This window comes from Opisthocomus hoazin, chromosome 3, assembly GCF_030867145.1.
Source record: "Opisthocomus hoazin isolate bOpiHoa1 chromosome 3, bOpiHoa1.hap1, whole genome shotgun sequence".
NCBI lineage: Eukaryota > Metazoa > Chordata > Aves > Opisthocomiformes > Opisthocomidae > Opisthocomus > Opisthocomus hoazin.
Genome location: NC_134416.1, coordinates 68,203,366 through 68,229,742, shown reverse-complemented (window position 1 = coordinate 68,229,742; position 26,377 = coordinate 68,203,366). Strand labels below are relative to the sequence as shown.

General features: G+C 46.1%; 1 protein-coding gene across 2 annotated transcripts in view; it reads right to left on the bottom strand.

The window, feature by feature from the left end:
* Positions 1 to 16,812: 16,812 nt before the first annotated feature.
* ZNF407 (zinc finger protein 407) overlaps positions 16,813 to 26,377 on the bottom strand; it is a 345,517-nt gene continuing 335,952 nt past the window's right edge. For both annotated transcript variants that reach the window (XM_075416574.1, XM_075416573.1), the window contains exon 9: positions 16,813 to 19,360. In XM_075416574.1, the coding sequence (XP_075272689.1) occupies positions 18,009 to 19,360 (1,352 nt within the window). In that variant the 3' untranslated portion in view covers positions 16,813 to 18,008. The remainder of the gene's footprint in view (positions 19,361 to 26,377) is intronic.

Below are 26,377 nucleotides of genomic sequence, written 5' to 3'. Positions count from 1 at the left end.
CGAGAAGGAAAGTGGAAAAGAGGAGAGATGTGAAAATCCTCGAGAAGACGTGACTCACAGGAGAGGACATCCTGATAGATGTGAAGAGTGATGGGGAAGCAGCCTTACTGCAAAAGCCAGGGGCGCAAGGACAGGGAGGAAATTTCATGGTGTAATTGCACAGAAGAACTGATGCGTTGTAGACCACGTGCAGACATGATTTTAAAAAGTAGCTGGTGATTTTGGGTGCCACGTGGAAGAGCTGACAGCCTGAGACATCTTCAAGTGATTTGACTGTTTCAGTTTTGGAAAATGAGACACCTGTAAGCCCTCTCAGGTTTGGCGGGCATGACCCCCTCCAAATTTCTAGAGCCAGAGCCAACCTAATGATGGTCTCTTGAAGACCTTGGTCTCCATTTCTGAAGCAAGTGGCCCGAGGGCGAGCTCCAGCTGCAGCGTGTGGTAGTCCGTATCTCCACACAACGCCCAGCCAGGCTCCGCAGGGACCCACGGACGCTGCCGTAGCCCTTATCCCCAGCAAAGGCAACTCTCTGGGTGCCAGAGGCGGTGAAGGCCACGCTTTAGCAATACTCTGCTGCTCTCACAGGGCTATTGCTTGCTCATTCCCTTTGAACTTTCCCTTCACAACCCCATTAAGAGCACCCCGACTCCTCCAGAAACTTCCATCAGGACAGTCCGTGCAGCAGCGAAGACGCAAATAAATCTGCAGGAAACCCACCCCGGTGCAGAGACTCCCCCGAGATCCCCGCAGATGGTGAGCGTGCACACACGCTCTCTGCAGGGCTCCCCGTTGGAGACCGGCCACCAAGCACCAGTCCTCGCAGCAGCCGTGCCGCCCAACAGCTAGCCTGGCCAGGCCTGCAAAGGCTGACAAGCTGAAGTTTGTTAACATTTAACCTCGCTTAACCCTTGAACTTGGGCTACTTTCAGCTGCCCCGAGACGACTGATAAAAGACCCTGCATGGCATCGCTAATTTGGGGGGCAGTGCAAGCTGTTCGGGTTCCTGCATGCACATATGGAAGAGCTTCGGAGCGTCAGATCCAATACTTGATGGCTGTATCAGCAAAGGTGTAATGAAATTCACCTTATTGCTCCTTGAACACATTAGATTTAAGACTCTGTAGAAGAGGACTCCAGTCTCGAGGCCACTATTTTGTTAAAAACTTGGAGAAGTAATTTTCCCGCTTGTGCTATTAAGCATGTGGTTTTCCTTATTTCGAAATCTCACTTTGCCTGGGCATATGTACATCCATATATCTCACAACACATGTATGGAAACCATACACAATAACAAAATAGCCTTATGTACTGTTGAGGCTGGTTTTAAAATTTACAGGGTACAACCCTCTTTTTTTTTTGGTTGAAAAGAATAATTTTAAAACAGTTCCATATAGTTAATGTAGTGTTTGGCCTTCCATTAAAAAGATACTATTAAACCAGTCACAGGAACACTAGCAAGTGAGTAAATGTTTAAACCACAAATCTCCCTGAAGTCCTATGGGAAGGAAGGGGGTGGGGGGCTCTACCAGTTCCAAAATGGCAAGATCGTATATCAGAGGTGAATAATAATGTGCAAAAAATATATTTCAAGGAATAACACAAACTAGGAGGGGTGGGAGAGAAAGGACTTGAAGGGATGAAAAAGCTTAGTGCCAGGAAATATTCTTGAAGTGTAGGGGTGACTGGCTTGCTAAAAAAGTGGAAAGAGAGAGACAAAGAAAAAGAGAGAGGGTAAGAGGAAAAGGAAAAAAGAAGAAGATGAAGAAGAAGAAGGAACAAAGAAAAAAAGAAGGAGGAAAGAAGGAAAGAAAGAAGGAAAATAAAAAAAAAAAGAAAAAAGAAAAAGGAAAAGAAAAAAGATGAAGAAAAAGAGAAAAATCTAAAGAAAAATAAAAATAGAAGGAAAAGGAGAGGAAGAAAAGAAAGAAGGGGGATTGAATGGGACCAACGTAGCGGGGTGAACACCACCCTGACTGTAGCAATGCAAACGAGGCCTCGCCGAAGTGGCGTGCATGAAGCGCGACTGTATATTCCACACACGAGACAGTTAAAAATTTGAACATAAGGTAGCATTTCCTTTATCATATCCCATAAAAATAGCAATTTGCTAAAGCCCTTGTAGCACAGTATGGAAGGTGGTGTATTTTACTGATAATGTAGAGATGACAGATAGTCCTATACTAGGAGGTTTCAATGGTGTCTTGCTGTATAGCATAATAAATTGTGAGGAGCAGAGACAGAGGACAGTGCAGGCACTGCTCCACCTCCAGTAGCCAAATAATTCAGCCCCGGCTCAGTAATTATGCTGTGTGAAAATATGGGATTAATTAGACTGGTACACTAACACACTGTAGTCTCATTAAAGGCTGAACAGCATTTTCATAGATACTGCCACTTGAACAGGGCTGCTGCTAATGTGAAAAGACAAAGTCTCCTCTTTTCACACTCCTTGCTTATTATCTTACTTAAGGCCACTTAAGCAAACTTCCAAAGGCAGCCTGGCAGAAAGCCCTTTGTGGGATTTATTTTGTTATTTTACCTGTATGCCAGGGAAGCAGGAGGCAAAAAAACAAGGGGAAGTGCTAACATTAGCAACAGCAGCAAACCCTCCCTTTGCACCAAACAGACTTTCTTCTTGCCTGCCTTCTTTCTTATGTTTTTCTCTCACTCTTTTGGGGAAGGAAGCATGGGGTGGGGGGGACAATGCAGGGGAGGGATGTCTCAAAGGGCAAGAGATAAAAGTTGTCCCCCACAGCAAGCCCCAGGAGTCTGATGTCAGTTGAAGGGGGTCAGACTCCCTGAGGGATTTGCTCAGCCGGACGGGGGGGACAGGAGCCCCGTGCCAGCGCCGCAGCCCGACGGAGGAGTGCTGGGCTGAGACCTGGGTCTTTTGAACCCAGAGGTGATTACCGAGCCAGAAGTCAAAGTTTATGCTAAACGGTTACCGTTTCACTAGCTTTTATGCACAGAGAAGAACCTCCTCCCCGCTACTCCAAGCCACCAAAAAGGTCTCCGTCGCCCAGCAAGCACAGATGTTGCCACGCTTCCAATTCTATCTCCGCGGCTTCTCACAAACTGGTTTCGGGAGGGAAAGATGGCTGTAGTGCAGCCTCTGCTAACCAAGCAGCTCTCCTCCGTCGGCTCCCCGTGTTGCCCCCGCTGTGCATCCCCGGGGGTCCCTGCCCCCCACCCCCCTGCCGCCCCATGGCTTTGGCCCCACTTGGGGACACCCGGGGATGCTCAGTGCTGCCGGGGGCAGGTGGGAATTGGGGCTGGCATCATCCAGTGGCTCCCGACGGGGAGCGGGTTCGATCCTCCCGCGTTTTAATTCTGGGTAAGTGGTGGGGATACAGCCTGCTGCACGGGGAGCAGACTGCCACAGGGGTGTTAATGTATAAAGCTTGTCCTTTAAAATTAACAGGCCTCTGTAAAGACCTGCTTCACCCTGCTCTCGGGAGAGCTATTAGAGCAGAGAGAGACTTTACCACATACGTTGGAAGGAAGCGGGGGGTGAGAGCGGCAGGAGAGGAGCCCAGCGTATCCTGATGACAGACAATAATAGAGGTATCTGCGCAGAAATACTGTGGGCTTGGAGATGCCTTTGAAAGAGGCGACTGCAATATTGAAGTCTGAGAAATAGCTGACGTTGAATAGACTGAAACCTGCTTTGTGGCTTAACAAAAGTGGGCAACAGAGAGAGGCTGACATGAAACAAGTCAGTTTGCAGCAGGCTCTAAGGTTAGCATCATTAGCAGAGGGGAAAAATGATTAGCAGTAAAAAGCGAGACATTAAAAAGAGATTTAAAAGGAGAGCTAGAGCGAGCTAGGGGATGGGGGGGTGCTTTATTTGTACCTGAGGAAAATAAAAGAGATTCCTCCCAGACACATTTGAATTCTCTCTGCTGCCTTTGCACACAGAAGTTTTATGAATATTTACCTTTCCCATAGTTTGGGGAAGGATAAATTCTTTGGCACTGCTATTGAAATCTGAGACCAGTTTCTCCTGCACGTATGCAAATCACTTGTGTGAAGTGAAGAGCCAAGAGCATCCCAAATAACGTCCCTCTCACAGGTAAGCGCTTTTTCGCTCATCTGTTTAAATGTGGGGTGATCGACGGCCAGGGTTGCTGGACCTTGCTGGTCTGAGTTAGGTTCGTCAGATTCAGCTTTAGCTCGTTTAGTGTGGAAACACTTGGAAGGGCTTTAGCTCTCACGTGACAATGTCACATTAAATAAATAGTATTTAGGCTCCCAAGTCTCACTAGCGCATTTGAAACCGTCACCTCCTGACTCCCGGCAGGTATTGCTTCAGGGCCTTCATCCTGAGATGGGGACAGCGTGCGGCCAGCCAGGTCTTCTCAATGTTCACAGTCAGCGTCAGAGGTGTTATGCTGTGGATGAGGGATGGGGAGTTTAGTTGCTGGTGTCAGGAGGCTTTTTAAATATGTGTTCTGGATCACAAGCGTACTCACATTGCACTGCCCTCACCGAGGCCGGCAGGCAGGAGCAGCGTGGCCACGGAAGGGCTCGTGCCGGCCAGCCGTGCGCGTGCTGGTGCTCTGCGGAGTGACACGTCAGCCAGGACCCTCAGCCAGGAGCCAGCAACCGCGCGTCTGCTGTGCTCCCCGGCGGGACAGCCCCCAGGGCACGGAGGGTGAAGGTTGCAGAGACGGCCTCCAGAAACCCCGCCGGCCGTGTTCCAGAGCGGGCACAACCAGCGCGTGATTTATTGGCTTTTGCTCGCTATGGACATGCTAGAGTAGCTCCCTGCACTGACTGAGGCTGCAAAGCTGCACGCGTGGTCTCTGCACATGTGTATCCGGCACTCCCGAGGAGCAGAGGGCATTCTGGTGCTGTGGCTTTCACTCCATGGTGGAAGAGCGGACCTAAAGTGGCATTCAAGCCAGAGCGCAGCCCCTCTGCCAAGAGCCGGCCCCAGCAGCATGGGCTGTGCTCAGCCCATGAAGGAAGGGGTCCTTCCCCGAAATAAAGACATCCATGGTCCAGCCCTCCTTTTTGCCCTCCCACACTTGGGCCCCTGGGAAGCGAAAGTACAAACTCCCCTGCTCCACTGCTGGGGGTTGTCTCACCCTCCGCCCCGCAATTTGGCTGGAGACCCGGGGACCTCAAACCCTTCTTAGCTAGAGAAAGGAGAAAAGGCAAGTACGATAGCTGTGTCGTGAGTTATGTGCAGCAAAGTGGGCAGCCAGCATGTCACATCGAGCCCCGTACATCTAACGTACTAAATGCTTGCCTTACAAAAGTCTGGCTCTCTCAGGCACAGAGTGGCCACCACCCAGCTGAAGCCTCACCCATGGGTCTAGAGGAACCCCCACGCACCCATGCCTGTGCCCCAGCAGCCCCAGCAGGCTGGCATCGTCCCCTCCACTCCTCCTTCCCTCCATCCCTCTCCTGCTCTTCAGGCCACAGGGCCATTATGCTACTCCTGGTTGGGCTGGTGCCACCTCAAACAAGCCACATCAAGATGGGCTCACAAGAAGAAGCCCCAGAAGAAAACAGGTGGGATGGACAAAGCGGTACCCCCCCATTCCTGGGGGAAGACTCCGATCCTTACAGCAGGAGCTCCTACCTCCATCTGAGATCCCCCTTCCCAAATCGGAGTCCATCAGGGGTTAAACAGAGCCACACAGGTGAAATCCCACGTGATACTGCACGCTCCTCCCTGAGTCACGGTAGCAGCCTGCTGTCATGAATGCAGCCGCAGCACAGAGAAAGTGCAGGGCGCAGGATTAGGGGCAGGGAAACTTGTAACTGCCAGTGGGCTGCATGTGAAATGTCCAGAGCTGGGCTTTCCTCTTGCTCCCCACCCTGAGAGGTTGCAGAGTCCCATCCTCCCCAGCTGTCTAGCTCTGGTGTTTGTCTAAAAACCGGGAGGTGAAAGCAAAGTGTGCTAAACCCTGGTGCTGTACAGCACTCAAGCACACGGTTGTCTTGTGTCCGCCGAGCAAGCGCGTTGGCTGCAGGGGCACTGCTCGTGGCCGTGGTGTACGTGGCTGCTCACCGCCTGAATCTGCTCCTGGTTCACCACACCGGCACAAGCCTGGGAGACTACAGGTAAAATACGAATGGAAGGAAATATAGAAATGCAATTCTGACACACCGGCGAAAGAAAATGAGTGCCGATTATGAGAGCTGTCAGCTCCATCCTTCTCTCATCTCGTCGTGTCTGTGTGAATAGAGAAATCAAATTAAAAAGGCCTGAATGCATTCAGGAACCCAAAGGGGAACATATTGATCTGCAGATAAGGTCAGATACAGGCCCTCCAGTTTTTGAGCAAGGGGGAGGAACTTCAGATGTGTATGGACGAGGGAGAAAGTATCTCCAAGGCTGGCCAAAAGGGGACCCTCCCTGATGTCCTTTCTCATAAGAAATACGTTTCAAAAGTTAGATAACAAAAACCAGCTGCCTTGAATGTCTATAGGCAGCACACCCCTGGGCAAAACTGACAAACAGTAGCCTTCAGACAGCCTCTTCCAAGTGGCAATGGAAGGAAATAAAAATGAGAAGGGCATTAGCTAACCACAGCCCAGGAGGGCCACGCGAGGCGTCCCCCATCCCCTGGCAGCCACCTGGAAAAGGGACACTGGTGGACCTGAGCTCACGTCCGTGGAGAGCAGAGAGGGACCTGATTGCCCCTCTAAGCCAAAAGGAGTTTAGTTAGCAGAGTCAAGAATATCCATTATCTCAATGCCCCAACTTCTTCATCAAACCTCTTTATCTTCTAAGAGTGTTCAGACTAAAAAGTTATTAAAATACCATTTTGTCTCTCTGTCCCTTGTTATTTCTGCATTTCATCTCAAGGCCCATCGCTGCTACTTAAAGGGAAGAAATAGGGTTTTGACCGGAATAATGACAATTTGGAGGCCATCATTTTACTCTGTTGCGAATCTACGCTTTTTTCTGATATAGATGAATTCAAAGGCTGGTGCTTAGATCTCAGACAGGATAAAGCCAGTGTTTGCTTGAGCAGGATTTTCTTTGGGAAGAGTACGTCTTTTGGTAATTGCAGAATGACATATGGGTCTGGAATTATAAAGAGAATTTTATATTTAAAAAGCTATCTCCAAGATACGTGCTGCTTTTACTCAGCTATAAGCTAAGCAAAACACAGAGAGAGAGAGAGGGAAAGAGAGTGAGAAAGGGAGAGAAAATGAATTAGCTTGAACTTTTGCTGAGATAAATATGGCCTGATCTTTTAAGTTCAGTTCATCCAAGCAATCTCACTGAAATCAGTGGGGTTTCACCCACGTACTTGGAAGCAGACCTTGCCCCATATGGCTTAGCAATAAAAAATTGCTCTCAATACATTAACTAAATGTGCCCGCAATTAGCGACGGGGCTCAGGGAAGTACCGGCCTCTCCTGGCTCTCCACAGCCCCCTCCGAAGTCGTGTGTTCTGCGGCTGAGTCGGGATCGGGTGCCCCTCTGCCTGGGCACCCCGAGCCCCGCCGGCTGCGGGCACTTTTGGCAGGGGCTGCAAGACCCCCTGGAGCGAAGCCAGCTGCCGCGGCCTGGCGCATTTGGCTGGAGGTGACCGTCCCACCAGCGTGCTCGCTGTACCCGAAGAGCCATGGGAGACCACGGCGCAGGGGGAAATGCCTCCGCTTGGCGCGCCGGTCCAGCAGTGGCAACGTTGACCCAACGTACGCAAAGCAGCAAGGGACAAACTGGTCTCTGGTCTGCCTGAAATTGTGCCCAACAGAGAGAAAAAGGGTGCGAGGGCGTGTGAGGCGAGCGGAGGGTGGCTGCGTGCCTCCCTCCCTCTGCCCCAGCCCCCAGCTCTCACCGCTTCTTTGCCGGGGTTTCAGGTCATCTGCTTTTCACAGGCGTTGAAAACTAGTGGGAAAACTGAAGCCTGGTTGTGACTGGAAGCTAATGTAGTCTACATGCAGCAGACATCTAATATGATGTTATTTATTCCCATAGATCTGTTTATTTTGTTTTCAATTTACCAAACCCTGTGACACATTCCCAAAGGTGCCTTGTTGTACAATACGTTGCACACAGTAAGATATTCAGCCTAATTCACTCTTTGTTTTGTTTCAGTTCAGCTGCATGAGGGCACAAATGCGTCTGTGTTCTATCTTCTCCCGTGACTGATGTTGCAGACTATTGCCATAGGGTTTTGTGAAATGGGATCTTAGTTAATCTAGGGCATTGTCTTTGTAGTGCTAAATTCTTATTTGCAAACATAATGTTCTGGCGTCAATGCAACAGGGGAACATTAGTGATTTTTTTTTTTTTTTTAGTTCAGAATAGACTGTATGTATGTGTTTTTAATAAACTTCTATTCCACAGCTTTTCCTCCCTGTTCTGCATTTGATCTGAGACATTTATAACACATTGCATCATGTCACACTGATGTCTTTAGCCAGTCAAGCCAAATATTCATAAATCCCATGTTCCCAAACAGAAAATGTACAATGCTAAGGAGAGAAGGACCTGATATTTTTCAAAGCATCCACAAGAAGGCAATTCCAGCCTTTCAACATACACACACGTACAGATACACACATACAGAAAAGGTTTTTAAAAAAAAAAATCTCTGTCCATAGCCTGTTCTCAGCCTGGAAGGATGGTATCATTTAGAAATTAATGGCTTCTCTTTGCACTTCATTGAAAGCTCTCATGTTTTCATTTTTCTTTTATTTCAGGAACGTGTTGTTATTCAGTATACTGAGGACCTGGTCTGAGGAACCGGAGCAGAATGGAGAATTCCAAATTGGATGATATTACAAAAGCGTGCCGCAGACAAAATTTGATGTAAACAGGATCTGGAAGAGATTTGATGAGATGGTGAAAAAAAGAAGATGGGATGCAGATTCATTAATAAAACAGCCCGTGGCTAGTGAACATAAAGCCTGATTGATCACAATTACTGCAGTTCATAACTGGAAAACCAGACGTCGGAGGACATACATAAGTCGGTCTGAGATCGGAGCCGAGCCTCGTTTATTTACTGGGTAGCAACTACAGACATCCAGCTCTTGCTCGTGATGGGTATGTTTCCACAACAGCATTTAAAGTGGTTTAATTTTCACTTCAGCAAGCTTTCAGACTGTTTATCAAAAGAGCCTTCTTAGAAACCCGCTTGGATGAGGAAAACAGATCTCCCACTCGTGCCCCCCGGTGTGCACACGCTCGTGTCTGGCATGGCAGAAATGGGCGCTTCATGTTGAACAAACGCTGACCGCCTGTCGGGCAAGCAGAGGGCTCCCCACCACCAGCCATCACCGCGGCGAGCTCTGCTCATCCCCGTGGAAGTGCAGGCGAAAAAGGCCCCGGGAGCTGCCCCGTGCCCAGCGGGCGGCTGAGTGCCGGTGTTCGGGGAGCAACCACGGCTGGCAGGTCAGCTAAGGATCTCCTCGTAGTGACACCCACATCCCAAATCCTGCCTCTCCCCTTTGGGCGAGCTGCTGTACACCCAGTGGAGACACCCCCGTGCAGTATCATTGCCTGTACGTTAATATCCGTATGAACTCCATGCTTTGTGTACAGAAATGGAAATCTGCTCTTATGTGTCAGCAGCAGGAACCCCCAAAGCCAATGGGAGCAGTCAGGGGCCAGGAGAGGAGATGGGGCGCAACCGAACAAACAGAGATGCTCTTTTCTGCCCGGTACCCGCATCACCCCCTGATATCTGGTTTGTGGGCATGCTGAGCACACTCACAGAGAGAGACACCAAAGGCCACGATGCAGCATTAGAGAGGTGGTACGATGGTCACACACCGGGGACATCTCCACATTGACCAAAGTCGAAGAGCTTTGGAAAGATAATGTCTATGTGAGCTCAAATGAGGTGCCCCCGATGGTTGGAGATCTTCCTCTGCACTCTGTAGTTCTCCATCTGTGACAGAGGAAAAATAATTCCTCATGATAGGGTTCCTCCTTAGTGAGGTTAAAGGAGGACAAGGCTGTGAAGGGTTGGGAGGCACTCAGATTCCAGAGTGACAAGTACCAGAAGAAATGTCCATAGAAAATGACTCACCCTGCCCCTGGAGCAGGCTTTCAACAGCACGCAATAAACTAGGCGCAGGGCCACCCGCTGAAGGGTGAAGAGAGACTCTGGAAGAGCTGCACATTGAGTGAGCCCCGGCACACCGTCCGTGGCATGGCAGAGTGCGGGGAGGACGCTGGGGTGCAGCCACGCACCCACGCCAGGGCCAAACCACAGCTGGGCAGCTCGGCAGGAGCCTCTCTGCGCTGCTGAGGTGCCACAGGAGGAAGCAGGGGCTGAGCCGTGAACCCGCCTTAGAAGAAGAAAGGAGAAGAAACGGATTCCCACATCTTTGTGGGGGGCTTTGCGAGCTCGCCACTGGAGAAGGGCCAGTTTTGGTCTCTCTTCAGTAGGAAGGCCCAGCCAACGGGGGCAAGAGGAACGAGGACAAACCCAGCACCCAGCGCAGCAGAGCAGGCTGACAACAATTTCCGCTGCGTTAGCACTTTGCCTGTCGAACCTTGGAGCCAGATGCTAACAGACTGCAGGAGCAAATGAGTGTGGTTATCTTATCTCCCTGACTCCAACAGGCGTGTTGCCCAAGACTTGGCTCCTGCGCCTCGGCAGCAGGCTTTTGCTCACATCGTCGATCTGCCACCGACCCCGTCACGACCCAGTGCGACACACAGCTTCTACAGCAGAGTGGTCCGTGGCAGGATTACCAGTTATGTGTCAAGGCTGTTCCTGCCAGGGCCAGCCCTCTACCTGCAGGAACAAGAAATCCACTCATGCAATTGAGAGAAAATAGTAATAAAAAGGGGTCAGGGGATCTAGAAGCTCTCCCAGGTCACTCAGCATTTCTCCAGCGGATCCAAGCTCCCAGCTACTAGACAGAAAAGCTCCTGGAAATTCCTGCTTCCATTTGCTCTAAATATCTGCAGTACCTGCTGTGCCTAAATTTTCTCACCACACCTTGCATATGGATTTAAGGCAGGAGTCTGAGCAGAAACACCCCTGGCAGCGTCTAGCTGCTCCGAGCCAAAGCAAGGCAGCCATCCTGGTGTTTCGGCTGCATCCCTCTCGGTCTCCCTTCACCTGCCCTCCCCAGCGGGCTGCTGCCAGCCGGCAGTGCCATTGCCTTCTGCTCGATGTGCCACAGCAGCCTCAGCCCCTCTGCTGCCCCAGCAAGAGCAGGCGCTGGGCTTTGGACATAGACTTCTCTGAGCACCCAGGTGCAAACACAACCCCAGACCTCCCTTTGCTGACTCCTTCTTAACCTTGAGTTAAAGCAGGAGAATAAATCAGCTGAGAGGACAGCCAGATGTCCCTAGCAAGGGAAAAATCCTCCTGGAGCCGGGCATCTGGATTTCACAGCTACCAAACACCAGCAGTCACCACCATATGCTGAGCAGAAAACCCAAACATGTTGCACACCCTCAGTGACAGAGGAATGCGTTGGCAGACGGAAGAAGCTTAACAGGATCTGGGTGAAAGTCCTGAAACTCTCTTGCAAAGGCTTTACTTGCAACAGAAACGAGTCCTTTCCTTCCCCTGGTGACCCTCTGTCCTACCTGGACGGGACGTGTGTCTTCTCTGTGGGTGTCTCCCCTTGGGGGAATCCGGAGGTGTCAGAAGCCCGTTCCTGACCTGGGGTCTCCTGCAGCACCGCTCTTGCTATGGCCAGGTCTTCAGATGCTGTGTCCTGCACGGCACAGCAGGGTCGCTGAAGGCAGCTGTGAAATTGCTTGCGTCTGCCGGTGCGTCGGCGGGGAAGGAGGGGGAACAGAGAGTGGAAGGGAGCTGGATTTGGGTCATGGGTGTGTGCTGGAAAGGCAACAGGTTTCGTCTTTCTGTTTTGTCTGCTCCTCATCTCTCAGCTCCTGTATGGCTTGGCTATGTGTGAGCAGTCGTTGCTTTCGGTTCTCAGTAATCCAGTTTTATTTCTCTTTCAGAAACTCCTTGTAAAGCTCATTTCCTAGCAGACTAAGGATCAAAGGTTCTGCCTCCTACCCTTGGATTTGCTCAAATTTTAGTTCTCCTTTGTCTGACCAGATGTCCCCTGGTGACACTCAACTTACCCAACCAGCCCTCCCAAGGAGCTGGATGACTTTCCAAAGCTGTCCGTTGATCGTTGCATGGATCCTGAAGCTCATGGCTACTTGCACGGCAAGGGGTGCAACCCAGTGGAGGGCAACAAACCAACCACCCGTTCTTCTGCTCCCTGCGTATCCAGGTGGATCATTCATGGACACGCCAGACTGGTGACAGGAGCCTGTGTGCAGGACCTCCCAGAAGCTGAACCAACATACGGAAAAGCTGCAGTAAGGAATGAGGATTCAAAGCAGTAAGAGTGATCGGAGGCTGGGGGAATACGGAAGAAAAGCCACCTTGGCATTTAGCTATTGCTGCCCAGGGGCTTGCTGTTCTTACTAATAAGAAACTCCCGGAACCCGATGGTCCTCGGTTAACACTGACCTCCAGGGCAGGGCTGCGCGTTACAACTGGTCATTCGAAGTAGCCTTGACAAATGGGTTGCTGCCAGAGGACAAGGATGTATTTTAAGCAAGGTCAGGTGTCCTGTTGTGTTGTGGGACATAATCCTAGCTTGTGTACTAGTCGTCTGTCACACTTCCGTTGCGTGATACACGCTGGATCTTCCTACCTGCCATGGATCTTCCTCCCTCCACCACTGCTCCCACATCCTTGACCATCATTTAAGAATTTCCTCGCAGAACAATGGCAAAGCTAGTTTTGTACAAATGGAGTCGTTGGAAGCTACTCTTTCATGCTCTTCCCAGTCAAAAATTACCTTCTGATGATGGCAAAAAGCCCATCACACTCTATCATTCTGAAAATTAAAAGTTTTAAGTATTCATTGTATTCTTTTTTTTCCAGTAAAAGAAAAGCCTGGCCTCCTTTGCTGGGCATATTAAATACCTCATTTAAATAGCTGAAAACCAGCAGCCCTTTAAAGAAGTACCTAACGTGCGCAGCCACAGAAGAAATTAGTCTCTGGCCGAGGGCTTTCTGTTAGCTTTATTTAATACATATAAAAGGCTTTGTGTTGCTGTCTCTGTTACACACACAAGGCAGATTCCACAGTGGACTATCCCTGGTCTTGCACATCTATTTTCTCCATAGTGTTACTTACTATTCTTACAAAGGATCAACAGCCAGGCACGTGCTTATATATTTTGAAGAGCGTATTTCCTCATGCTCTACGAGAGATTTCTTTGAATACCCTTGTATGGTTTGCAATTGTGGCCTTGGAAGTTTTAACAATATTTGTTTCAAATAAGTTTATTTTTGTATGATTGATTGAAATCTCAAGCTGCAATTAAGAAAATTGCAGCGAGAACCATTAAAGGGATAGCGTCATTTTCTCCCCTTTCCACTAAAATGTCAGGTTTCAATGTCACTGCGAGATAACCCAACCGCGTGCTTGTACACCGTTCACCCGGGCTGGAGTAAGCGTAAAGCCGTCTGGAGTACTAATTACAAATGACTAGAAATACTGACACGCGGCAGAAGGAAAATGAAAGGCCCCAGTCCTTCTTACTTGGCCGCCGAGGTGTATATGGACAGCGATGGGGGTTACTGGGAAGCAGTCTCTTTAGTAAATACACAAACATCCATTCCCACTTGTAGATCAGCCTCGGTCCCTCCCCCATCTCCCTCTGTCTCTCTGCCCTTTCTTTCTCTCCAATTATAAACCAGCACCAGGTTTTCTCATCAGCCATCTCCATGTCTCCAAATGGCTTTTCAGTGTCAGGCCTATCAGGAAATTAACTCATCACGCAGTGACAGCTGCTAATTTTTTCCCCTTACATGTCAGATGGATCGCCTGCTGAAGCTAATAATGAATCACCAATCCCTGATTAGAAGGTGCTTCCGAAACATATAACTGCCATCTGAGCTAACTTTTTTCTTCATATAAAATGATATCACCCTAGAGGAGTAGAAAACGAATTGTATTCTTCAACAAGATGGAGCAGGGGTAGGCTGTTTAAGCGAGCCGTGTGCTATCTTAAATTATGGGCTAATATTGCACAGTAAAATAAGTGAAAACTCACGGCTTTTTTTTATTTTGCCAAATGAATGACCTTTTTTCTGTTACTTAATCCTCTCACTAGAACTAACTTTGTTTCAAATTTCAGGACCGGTTTTGTCTTCATCCTCCTCTCTTTTTCATTCTGTTTACAGCTTTTGCGCTCAGGAAGCCTACCGAGCAGGGAAAGTGGGGAGAAAAGCCCCAGCAGTGGCTTTCCGAGGCATTCGCCTGCCACACCGCCAGCTCCCCGCGCTGCTCCGCCAGCAGCTCCAGCCCCGACTCCCAATCCCCAGGATTTTCCGCAGGGCACTCGCCCGCATCCGAGCTCAGGTGCAGCTCGGGGCTAGCCCGAGGCGCCAGAACTTCGACGCGCAGAGATTTCTCCAGCGATTATACAAGCTGAATCCACTGTCCACCAAGATCACAAATCTATTTTTTCCAGGGCCTCACCGCTAACATTTCTGGTACCAGAGCAGTGCTTACTAACGACAGCAGCGCTACGGGCAATCCACGTGCGCACACCTTAGCGCATCGACCACTGGCTCTGCCTCGCCCCGCTCCCACAGCCAAGCGCAGCGGGCCAGCGGGCACAACGCCCTGTAGCTGTGGGCACTTTGGGTTGTGTTGGCTTTCGGGCGGTTTTTTTTTTTTAGTTTTGTTTTTGCTATAGGAAACGTTTCTCTAAATACAGTTTCCAGCTCTGTCTTATCTCCCATTTCTCTCCAAAGATGGAGCCTGAATTCAGGGGCAGGAGACGCTGCCTCAGGAGGTGTGTATCTCCTTCTTAAGAAACGGAGGGGGAAACTGCTTGCCAGAAACATCTCTTCTTCCTCTGGTTTTGTTTTCATTTAGGGGTTTCTTGTTCACTTTTGAGGTTATTTTTTTTTTGTAGGTGGTTTTTTTTCCTTCCCCCAGCATACAAGCTCAATGCTTCCTAACATTTTTACCTGTTTGGCATTGTTCACAGTACGCTCCGACTCTGTTAGTGCTTACTCAGAACGGATAACAAAAAGGAAATTAAGCCAATGGCTCCGGCAGTCAGAACATCAGAAGGCAACGGACTGACACGGGAATGCTGCGCTCCCAACGACCGCTTCCGTGACAGCGCAGCCCTTGATTTTTCCATGAGCCGGGCAACTGGAGGTGTTCAAACCAAACACCAAACCACGTGTTTAGAAGCGCGTGGCTGCCGGGGCTACACGCCCTCTGAGACCCAACACATTGGTTGTTCTGCTGCGCTCCCGGGGTGGGTGCTACCTGTGGCAAAGGGCTCCCGCAGCCCCCGAGCCCGCTCCTCGATGGCCCCAGGTGCCTCGCCGGCCCCTTGTGTGGCCCTCCTGGGGTTCAGCTCCCTTCTGGATGCTGCTCTACCCCGAGAGCCCCCCTCCGCCACCTCCTCCCCTGCTTCCCAGGGATGGCTGGTGGACCCACGGGGCGATCCAGCTCATCCCCTCCCAGCTCACGACACGGCAGAGCGGCAGGAGCTCAGGCAAATGCCAGAGATGAGTTTCCCCAGCCCTGTCAGAGCTCTGCTACAGCCTCGATGGCTGGGGTCTGGCAGGGAGCAGCTTCGCGCGGGGAGTCCTTTGGCAGGCTGTCTGCACCGGAACGAATGTCACCCTCGATTCTAATGTTACACTTGTAGGGCACTAAGAAGTTAACTTTAAAGTGCACATTAAAAAGAAGAAGGAGGCAAGAAAAGAAAAAAAACCAACAAAGTCCTAGAAAAATATTAGCTCTCCTGATCAGGCTGCACTCGGAGAGAAGTGTCGTTAACCTGAGCTTCCAGGTAATTACAGCACGCGGCAGGTTAGTGAATCCTGTCCAACGCTCCCAAGCTCAGGAACACCTACCACCGCGGGGTTTTTTTTTTTTATGCAAAGGTCTGCTCTTTTCATTGTGCATACAATGTGATTGCTGGTTTGACACTGCAGGCTACACTGGTTTTATGAAGGATTAAATGCCACCTGAGACATATTTATCCTAAATAAATCACAAATGGTAAACTGCAGCATGTCAGTGTCAACACCCTGTACTGCAGCAGAAAGGTTAGCCATACAGGACTCAGCACAGCGGAGAATTAGCATCCAAGCTGCAAGACCACAGGGCTACAGTTAACAGGAGGAATGATCAAGAAGAAATATTTCCACTGAAAAACATTCCGTTTTTTGAACATCTGTGGGAGTCTTGCAGAGGGCCATCATTTTGTAAAGGTCACCTTTTTCCTGATAACAAACGGGAGTTGATCCTGTCACTGTTTGCTGAAGACAGTATTTAAGAGTAAGTGAACAGCCTGTCACTTTTAAGAAAGATGAGCAAGTCAAACTCGGCTAATTATGAATCTCGATGTCTAACTTGAAATTTACTTTTTTGGGGGTTTGACAAAGACACAACCGTAATTCCTGGAAAATAATAAAATTTAAAAAATAATAATAATAAAAAGAGATGAAAAGACAGCAGGATTTCCTAGCCCCAGAATGAAGCGCCTTTTCTCAGCAGCTCTATCAGAAAATACATTTTTAAACAGTTGCTTCAGGAAGGAACTATTGTTTTACCTCACCCCAACTTTCTAACAGTTGATAATTTTACGATATTAAACATGATAGGAAACCCAGTTATCTCTAGAGTCAGCACGGCTTATACCCTTAACACACAATTATATTAAGCATGCATGAGGCACACTTCAGAAATTAGATTCTTTTATCTTTATCTATCTAGCAAGCTAGAGAAAGGAAAAGAGAAAAGAGAAGATGCGCAGACATAACAGATAGCATTCGTTTGCTCCTGCTGAATGCCAGCTCTGTTTATTGCTTAATATTAAAAATCACGATGCTTTATTTTAATGCTAACATTTTATTTGAAAGACAAAAAAAATAATCCCCAAACCTCGCCAGTTCATATTTTACAATTTTTTTAAAGAAACAAAAGCAGTTGTATCATGAAACAAATCTTTTCAACATGAACTCGCATTGAACAATTGCAGTATATCCACAAGTAAATAACTGACATTCTGGACTAAGCAAGAAATACAAGGTCACCTTTTTTTTTCTACTTGTTAATGTCAATGTCAGAATTTTCTCTAAAAACCCCCATAACATTTCAGAAGTTGCTTACAAAATGAACTGCAAAATGGTATTTATATGAAGCACTATCTATAAGAAAAGCAAAACGCTCACAGTGACAACATTTTCTTCCAAAAAATGCACATTTCTTACATAGGACTCTCATCTAAAATAAGTGGAAGTTACCGGCATCAGGTTCTTCCTCCCAAATACGTATAACCAAGAATTTTCTGAAGTGCAGGTTTTTTGAGCTCTTCTTTAGGGAAAGTCCTGCGTGATACCATGAAAGAGTAAGCTACTACGAAAAATTTTATTTTTGATGCAAAAAATAACTTGTTTTGATGACATGTTTTTAGCCAGGGATATTTTAAAGTAAGGTTCTAGACAGCAAAATGTCACCTTTTCATCTTTAAAGAAGGGCACCGACTACAGTATGTAAGCTTACCTGTTCACCTTGTTATTGTGGGTTTTGTAGTTTTTGCTTATTTATCTGTTCACAAAATACACAGTTTGCACGTAAGTGCAATTATTTTACTCCTGTGATTATGTCAGACAAAAATGACAGAAGGCAGGGAATTATCCTGAGATAAAACAACATTAAAAAAAAAAAAAAGACACGCAACAAAGAACGCAGTGAACAGAACAATACCTACACTTTGGGGGGGCTTTTTATCCTCTTTCGTGCCCTAATACGCTTGTTTTATAATAATCCCATATAATAATTCTTAGAGCTATTGTAACAAGATTGTACTGTCCTTTTCAGCGAATTCCTCCTAGCAGCTGACCTTCACCTCCCGCAGGGTGCATATGTGTTACCTGGCTAGGAGGACGCTGTATTGAGAAGGTTTTACAGAAAATGCTTCAGGAACACAGTGCCTACACGGATCTGGTAATTTCCAGCTATGCCCTGCATCTAGTCTAGGAGACGAAGCTCTTCATGCTTCTTGTAGTTCATTATCATCTCTCTGGCCCTTAATTACTTGTGAGCCACCCTCTGTATAAATGACCATGCTTGTTAACTGTTCTCCTGCTCTATCGGGGGATACAGCTTCTGCTTTTATAGCAGCACCATCCTGCAACATCCCTGGAGACCCAGCCGTCTCTATCACAGTGTGCGAGTACACTCCAGGCTCATCCTGCATCTCTGGCGGCAACTCTGTGACGATGTAGTGGGTTGTACCCTCAGAGAAGTCGCCATCAGAACCGTGAACCATGGCTTGAGCTATCTCTTCTGTGACAATAATCTGTGATATTTCCCCATCCGACTCAACTAAATCCATGTGTTCGCTCTGGACACTGAGCGCGTGGCTACCAGCTTCCTGCATAATTATCTGGGAGCCTTCTCTAGCTACCATATGCACAGTCCCTTCCTCATTTACTATGACCTGAGTGACACCTTCTTTCATCAGCTGGTCGGCTGCAGCCGTATCACATACAGCAAACTGTAATACTCCTTGGACCATTTTCTTGAAGGCAGCCTGAGCTCTCTCCTGAGATGCAATTATAGCCGATGGGTGCATGACCCGCGTCACTACTTCCATAGGTTTGGTATCTTCCTGAGTCTCCTGAACTTCATGGAACATTTGTATTTCTTGTCCCTCCGCACCACTAGGGATGCTGGGCGTCCCTGCGTTTGGCATTTGCAAGAAATCTTTGTGACTAGACCTGCATCTGTCAAGGAGTCCAGATTTGTTTTCCACTTCACCCAGCTCTGTTACGGCACAAAGCAGGGCATCTAATGCCGAGGAGGAGTCTGGAGGATGGACTGTAGCTTCAGAAGCATCTAAAACTTCTTGTCGCATTATCTGCTGCAGTACAGCGCTACTGGAGTCAGGAACCGCACCTATTCGAACGGCCTCCCCCATATCAGTTCCCGTCCCTTCAACCACCACCACCTGTGTTGCACCATCTGCTAACTCCTCAGTCAGTATCTGCCCTGGAACCATACTACTCACGTGTGAGCCGTTTGGATTTGTAGCTATGACTTGCCCGTCCTCTGTAATATGGACCACCCTGGCCACCTGGCCAGCCATTGCTAGAGTCTGCAGGGTAGCCGCTGCTGTTTCTTCCACAGAGGCATCAATTGCAAAGTCGCCATCGTATCCTTGAATAATAATAACTTGCTGAACTTCTTCAGGTGACTGTGGCTGTCTTCTGCTGCCCCGGAAGACCTTCTCTTTAACTGGAGAAACCTCTCCCAGTGCTGCTGCAGTAAAAGGACTCGTAGTTTCCACAAAGGTTGCTCCTTGCCCCTTCAGTCGGCACTCATAGGACTTGGACACAATGCCTACAAGATAAAATATGCTGTTAACATGGTATCATGGCAAATACCAGTTCATTACTTTAACAAATTGTAGCTTAAATGGAAAAAAATATTCCTCGACAATTTTGAGATTTCACTGGCAGAAAACACAGATACAATGAGCAAGCGAACAAAAACAATTTGCATGTTTTCCAAATAACATTTACAGGTTGAAATAATTGCTGAGTTTAACAATTCTGCAGCCTATTAACAATTTAAATGTGTTTTTTAAAATATGCTGTCTAAAAAAGCCCAGATAAACACAGTATACGGTTAAAAGCCACTACACATCTTTTATAGAAGATCCCATCAGTGATACTTCAGCACTTCAGTAATGAATTTTAGGATCATATATTACATTAAACATATCTGGGTGTGAAAAACTGTGGCTGATCATCTTAATACCCTGTTTTTGTTGGTGAGGTAATTGCCATGCTGTCATTTTGATGCCATTGTCTTCCCCTTCATTTCCCACCTAGCATCTTCTCCAGCACACCTGACTGACTCAGTCCCTAGCCTAGTTACCTAGAGAAAACACTCGGTAGCTTTCTTACCCTGAGCAGGATATTCTATAAAATATCATCCAGAGAAACTTCAACTACACTTCTTAATTCTTTCTACATGAAACCAACTAACAAACTAAACCACTTGTAACCTCCACATTCCAACTGCTTGCTCTGCCTCTCGGTCTGGTTTTGGGTCACTGAAGGTTTCCTTCTCAGTTCTCTTCACTAACAATAAAGCTTCAGCAAAGCACATGGTGCCCACAGCTGCACAAAGTCAGGCCCACCATCCTCACAGCATGGCCTCAGGGCTGCTTTCAGCATTTTTGGGAAGACACAGCTGAGAGCACCCTGTGAGCAGCTTTGCGGATGTCCGTGGCAGAGCAGCTCTACCACTCGCTGTGTCCCTGTGGCAGTGCCATCCTGGAGCACCCCTGCAGCTCCTGCTGGGAAGCGAGCTTTGGGCCACAACCAGTGCACACAGAGAGAAGAGCAGGTCCCGGACACTGAGAACGAGGTGAGGGTCTAATGCCAGGCGGGTCTTGGGAAGGGTGATTAAGTCTGCGGTGCTGAGACTACCCACACCCACGCTCTAGTTTGAACTCACCTACACAAACTGAAACCACATCTCTGGAATAACAGGTGTAGCATCTTGTCACTAACACACATAGATACACCATTGCTTGTTTGGGATAAAACAAGCGAGAAAAAAAATTGACTCAGTCAAATCTCCAAGCCACCAAGACGCTTCTAGTGAACAATGTGCTCTGCTGAACTCAAGAGGCCAAGAAAATTACACTAAAGCTGATCTAAGGGGGCTCTTTCACCCAAAGCATGGAGCTGTCAGGCCCTGATCCCACAGAGAGCTAAACTGGTCTCTAAAATACAAAGGCTCATTTGCCCCAAGGTAAGTTCACACTTAGGAGCTGTCTTACTCCGAGACCGAGTACTTGGCATCTTGCAGCCTCTAGCAACTTGATATGCATATCAAGCTGATATTCCAAGATACCTCCGACGCCTAAAAGACTGAGCTCTTGCTGGCATCCATCTATCTATCTATCTATCTATCTATCTATCTATCTATCTATCTATCTATCTATCTATCTATCTATCTATCTATCTATCTTCTTTTCTATTACAAAGCTTCTGGTGGAGAACTGTACTGTGAAGAGCAAGAAGTAATTCTGTTAAGCTGAAAGGCTGCAAATCACCTTCACAAGTCTAAACCGATGTTATACAACTTTCCCCATTTTAGTTTGCAAGGCGGGTTATCTTTGGAAAAGAAAATTAACAATTTAAAGAACGATTAGAATGTTTCCAAGTGATGCTGCATGATAAATGTGGCACATGCAATTGAAGTACATTTTGTCAGGCACAAGCGAGAGGGAAGCTTACTGTGGTACGACTGGTTCTTATCCCCACTTTTCCTGTGTTCTCTGTAGGCACTGACATTCAAGGACCCCCCAAAGAGCAGAAAAATAGGAAGGGGAAATCAACATAAAATGACAATTATCTTAGCTCCTCCACTTTTTATAATAGAGTAGAAGTAATTAATTCTCTCAGGAATCTTGCTTTGTTGACATGATAAAAGAGGAGCCTGGCAGTGATGTGGCACAAAATCAAAATAACTCCACAAATCATGCATTTTCCACTGGATTTCAAAATCAAAATAACTCTACGATCATAATTTTCACACGCGCACAGCAAAATCATGACATCCTTCCCTTAAGATCACGATAATTTATGTACGGGACACAGCATCACTGCACTGAGGAGAAGCTCCAGTCTGGGTTAAAGGGAACGAGAAAGGAAATTCATCCTGTTTTTCTCTCCTCAGAGAAGTGCTGTACCCGTGAATCTATGCAACTCCAGTCTTGACTGTGCAATTGAAAGGGAAGTCTCCAGGGTGAAGAGCTATCCGGTGAATCCCTCGCAGCACTGATAATTATGCCATTCTGACTGCTTACTTAATCTATTTGAATCCAGAGGTGAGTTAAGCCACTTCCTGACCATTAAAGTAAACTACATGGGTAAATACTGCTGTCACTGAGGGGTGTGATGAAGCTTAACTACACCAACATCTTAACCTCCGCTCAGTGCAACCCCAGCTATTCCATCACAGTTCATAAATGCGATTGCAGGTCCATCTTTTGATTCAGCAATTTAATAACTTCGAGTGCTGTCAGTACTGCTTTGAAAAATGGCTCCTATAAAATGTAACAGCCTCAATCAGATTGTAAAAGATTCACCCACTGAAGATTCTTCCATTTCAACTATAATGAATTAATGTTGAGCTGTGTAGAAGTTCAAGTGTCATTTAAACTAATGTGAATCTACTGTAACTTTAAATTTTAACTGGAATATGACCAAGAATTTACTGGGAACATCAACTTCAATTTTAGTGATTTTTCATGGTAAATATGAATTGCAGATTTTACTGGTTTTCTTTTGTTTTAAAAGCGAACAGCCAAGTAGGGAAGATATTTAGAAAACAACATATTTTGAGGCTTAGCTGCTTTTTCGACTTTGGAACAGTGCATTTCTGTAATGGAGTGCTGCTATCCAACACAACGTTTGTAGGAATTTCTATGTATTTAAGGAACATGTCACATTATTAGACTGTATGTAGCAACAAATCACGTCGTCCTACTAAATCCAGCCTGCCTCTCACCCTGTCTTAAAAACGGGTAAAGAGAAGGGGTAAGTGTCGGCTGACATGGCAAACATAAGCTGCAATACAAGCCCGCATTAATATTGGGAAAAGTGGACTTGTTGCTGATTGCATGTCACGGCAAATTAAAAAGATACACAAATAGGCATTGAAATGACAAAATATAATGATACGAGAGCTCGTATTCAGACAATTTGTAAAGAGGTGTTTCATATCGAGGGGTGCAATGATCACAGAATTGGTTTCTTTCCAAGAAGTCTGTCATTTCAGCAGAGCCATTATTTATCAGTTGGAGTCCTGAGCGACTGTTAGTTTTTTATTTGAAAATGTCAGGATTTTTTAGACATTAAATCCATATTTGCAGGTTATTTTAATTCTCAGAGACCACAAACTCCCGAAATAGGGCTAGAAGAAATGCTTTGATGTTTAATGTGCTTCTGGGAAACTACAAATAGAGCTTAGTAGCTTTTTCCCTCTCTTTTCCTCAATACCTGACTTTCTTTTGTTTGTCTGTTTTATTCTTTTGTTACTGTCATCATTTGTTCCCCACAGAATAAATACCTTATTCTTTTGTTAAGCTTACATTTAATTAAAATGTACAGGATTTGCGCAGTAAACTCGAATGAAACAAATAAAACAAGGGCCCCCTCTCTTGAAGGCATACGTTGTGAATGAAAAATGTCATTACAGACTAAAAAATTTTGCAGTAAACAGGGCCTACAGAGAGAAGTTTCCCCCGTAATGACATCCATAAAATACACAAATGGCACTTTTAGTACCATCCTGAATATGGCATTTTCTGTGCTCTACACACAATCTAAATGGTTTGATCATAGAGCATAATACTCCATTGGGTTTATAGAACAATCAATGTTCCATAAAATGATGTATTTATCCAATAGTAGGCTCAGCAGTTACTGGTGTATGACATTGTAGGACACTGGCTTTGTACTGTTCAGCAGCACACATGCTGGCTGTAAAACTTATCTAACACTACTTCAACAACTTCATCTCTTCTGTGTCAAGTAATTTGTTGAAGCCTCAGCTTGGTTTAAAAAAACTTGTAATAAAAATTCATAGAATTTTCAGGAGAATGAAAGCTGATGACAATAGAAAGGTCACATTGTGGCGCCACGCGCAGGGTCGGGGGTCAGCCGCAGTTCTAAAACAGAAAGTAGATTTCATGCATCGTGTAGCAGATAAAGATGGCATTAAGGAGACTTGTCTCAGAAAGAAATGCGTAATGCCTTAGGAAAGTCTGGGCTAATATTATATGTAAAGCACCACTTTGCTCTCGGCCGGCAGCCTCTTTAGAATTCTAGCCCTTCCCCAAAAGTTGCAGCAAGCGGTTGTGCGTGGTGAGGCTAGGCTGAGGACATTCTTCACACGGAGCACCTTTAGGACAAAGCAGTAAGTCATAACTGAAATAATCTATTAGGACGGCGGAAATGATCTGCATTTACACAGCAAGCTTAAACCAGCTATTTTTCCTTTTCTGCAAAAGTTCTAGGAGGCCTGATTTATAGCACCCTATTCAGCAACACTTAATTTTTCATACTTTGGTGATTAGGTATGTTATTTATTGACACATATGAATATTTGGTATCTACTAAAATGCGACGAATACTAAATAATGTGAATGCACAAAACATCTTTTCCTTCAATTAAATAATGACCCTCAAGGAATTTAAAATACATAGAAAATTCAACTTATATTGGGTATCAATTGAATGAGCAGCTGATTCTTTCATTTTTAAAGTTATTGTCTGCACGGCAGTACAATATTTTGAATGGTTCGGTACATCCACCATTCACATTTATAAAGAAATAATTTAGTCCTTGATCAAGCTCCAAGTTCCTGCTCTTTTTTTTGCTTTCCTATTTTTTAAAAATTATTTTTGTAATGATCTCAACTTTAATTAATTAAAGTGCAATCTAAGAACTGTGGCATAGTGTCATAACTTCGGGATTTCCTGGCTTTTCAGAGGCCATATTAATAAGCCACATTTTTCAGATCTCTGTTCCTTAACCAGAGGAAAAGCTATTCTTTCTCATTTGCAAAGTCTTTATGTGCAAGCAGTGCATGGGCCAGTGCTTTCTAAACCACCTAGTTAAGCTACTAAATAAGAGGCTGTGAAGGCTCATTCATGTCTTCTGCTGAAGGAAAGAAAATAGGATGGGTCAAACCAAGAAGTGAAATAAATCAGCAACCCAAAATGGCTCTGTCAGAACTATCATGTCCACAAAGGCAGCAAATATTTGTAAAGCAGTACCAATAAATATACCTATAGGGGACTTAACCAGCTCCCTAAGAGACATTAAAAAAATGCACCGTTGACACAAAGTATGTAAATCTCAAGAGATACCAATGCAGCAAGCTTTTTTTGCCTTTCAGTATATTATTACTGTAAAAAGAAAATGAAACAAACAAACAAACAAATTCCCAAATAACGTTCATAGTTCATTTTATACTTAAAAATCCGGTAATGTCATGTTTCAATCCTGAATCTCAAAACATCCCTGGCTTCTAGCTTTGTCCTTAACCACTTGATCATGTTTAGAAACTTCAAGGTCTTCTAAGAATTGCTTGAATAAAGGATGAAGTTTTAACCTTTCAGGTATCTTAAACAAAGCAGCAGATGTAAAAGGAAATATTTTTGTAATTTTTTCCTGCTTGTTATTTTTACCTCCCACACCTTAGAGGACTATGACAACAGCAACAAAAAGAAACAAAAGAAAAAACAACCACCAAAATAAACAGTTGAGCCATTCAGTTAGGGTGTTTTGGCAGTTTGTTTGGTTTGGTTTAGTTTCCCTCCAGTGTCCAATTAACCTTTGGGAAAAGGCCTTCTCTGTGAAAAATTTCAGTTTCTCTTTTCCTGCGCTCAAGGTCAAAAATGAACACTATAGAGCCCAGTGTTACAGAAGCTATGCAAATAAAAAAATACACATACCAAAACTCTCACTGATCACGGCAAACACGTACAGTGTTCATGTGCAGATTTTACAACTGCTTAATCCGCAGAGTAACTGATTTTCTTGTAGCCTGCTTTTCCTCTTTACCTGCTTGTCATCATGCAGGCGTGTCCTCTCCACTCCTACGTGTGAGCAAAAACCTCGCTGCGGCATTCTACAGCGACTACCTATATGGGCAAGCAGCATTATGGATGTACTGGGAGTATTTTAGCTAGCTCTTCCAGCGCAATTTAGCAGCCGGGATGAGGACAGCCAGCCCACACATTTCTTGGCAGTCCAGCGTCAAAGGCTACTCGGGCCCTCAGTTTGGGAACAACAGACGATGCCACACGGCTACACTTTTTCTCTTTTATCCCCTGCAGTGCAACTGGAAAGTGCATTTTTAGCACTTCTAAAACAGAATCCCAATTTCAGGAGGTATCGGTCGTGCTTGGTCAAACTGGACACTTCTGTTTCCTAGGCAGACAGAACATATAAGATAATACAAAAAAGAATATGAACACTAATATGAGAAAATCAGGGGAAAAAAACCCCACAAGCTCTGCTCACAAGGAAGATGATCTAGATTTCTGAAATAGGTCTAGTCCCAGATAGTAACTGCTCTGCCAAAATAAAGCAAAAAACCCTTTTTGTCATTATTATCTCAGCAAGAGTTTTTGTTTTTCAGGAATATATACATATAGATCTTGGTCTTCTAAACATTTATTTATCAAGAGTACTGCTTACTGCCATAGTTAGCCTCAATAGTCTCAAAGGGACTAAACATGGTAGCTTGCATTATGCATTGTGTTTGCATAATCAGGCTCTTGGGATTAACAATTCTGAAAGTGGCTAGCCTTCCCTAACGTCTGA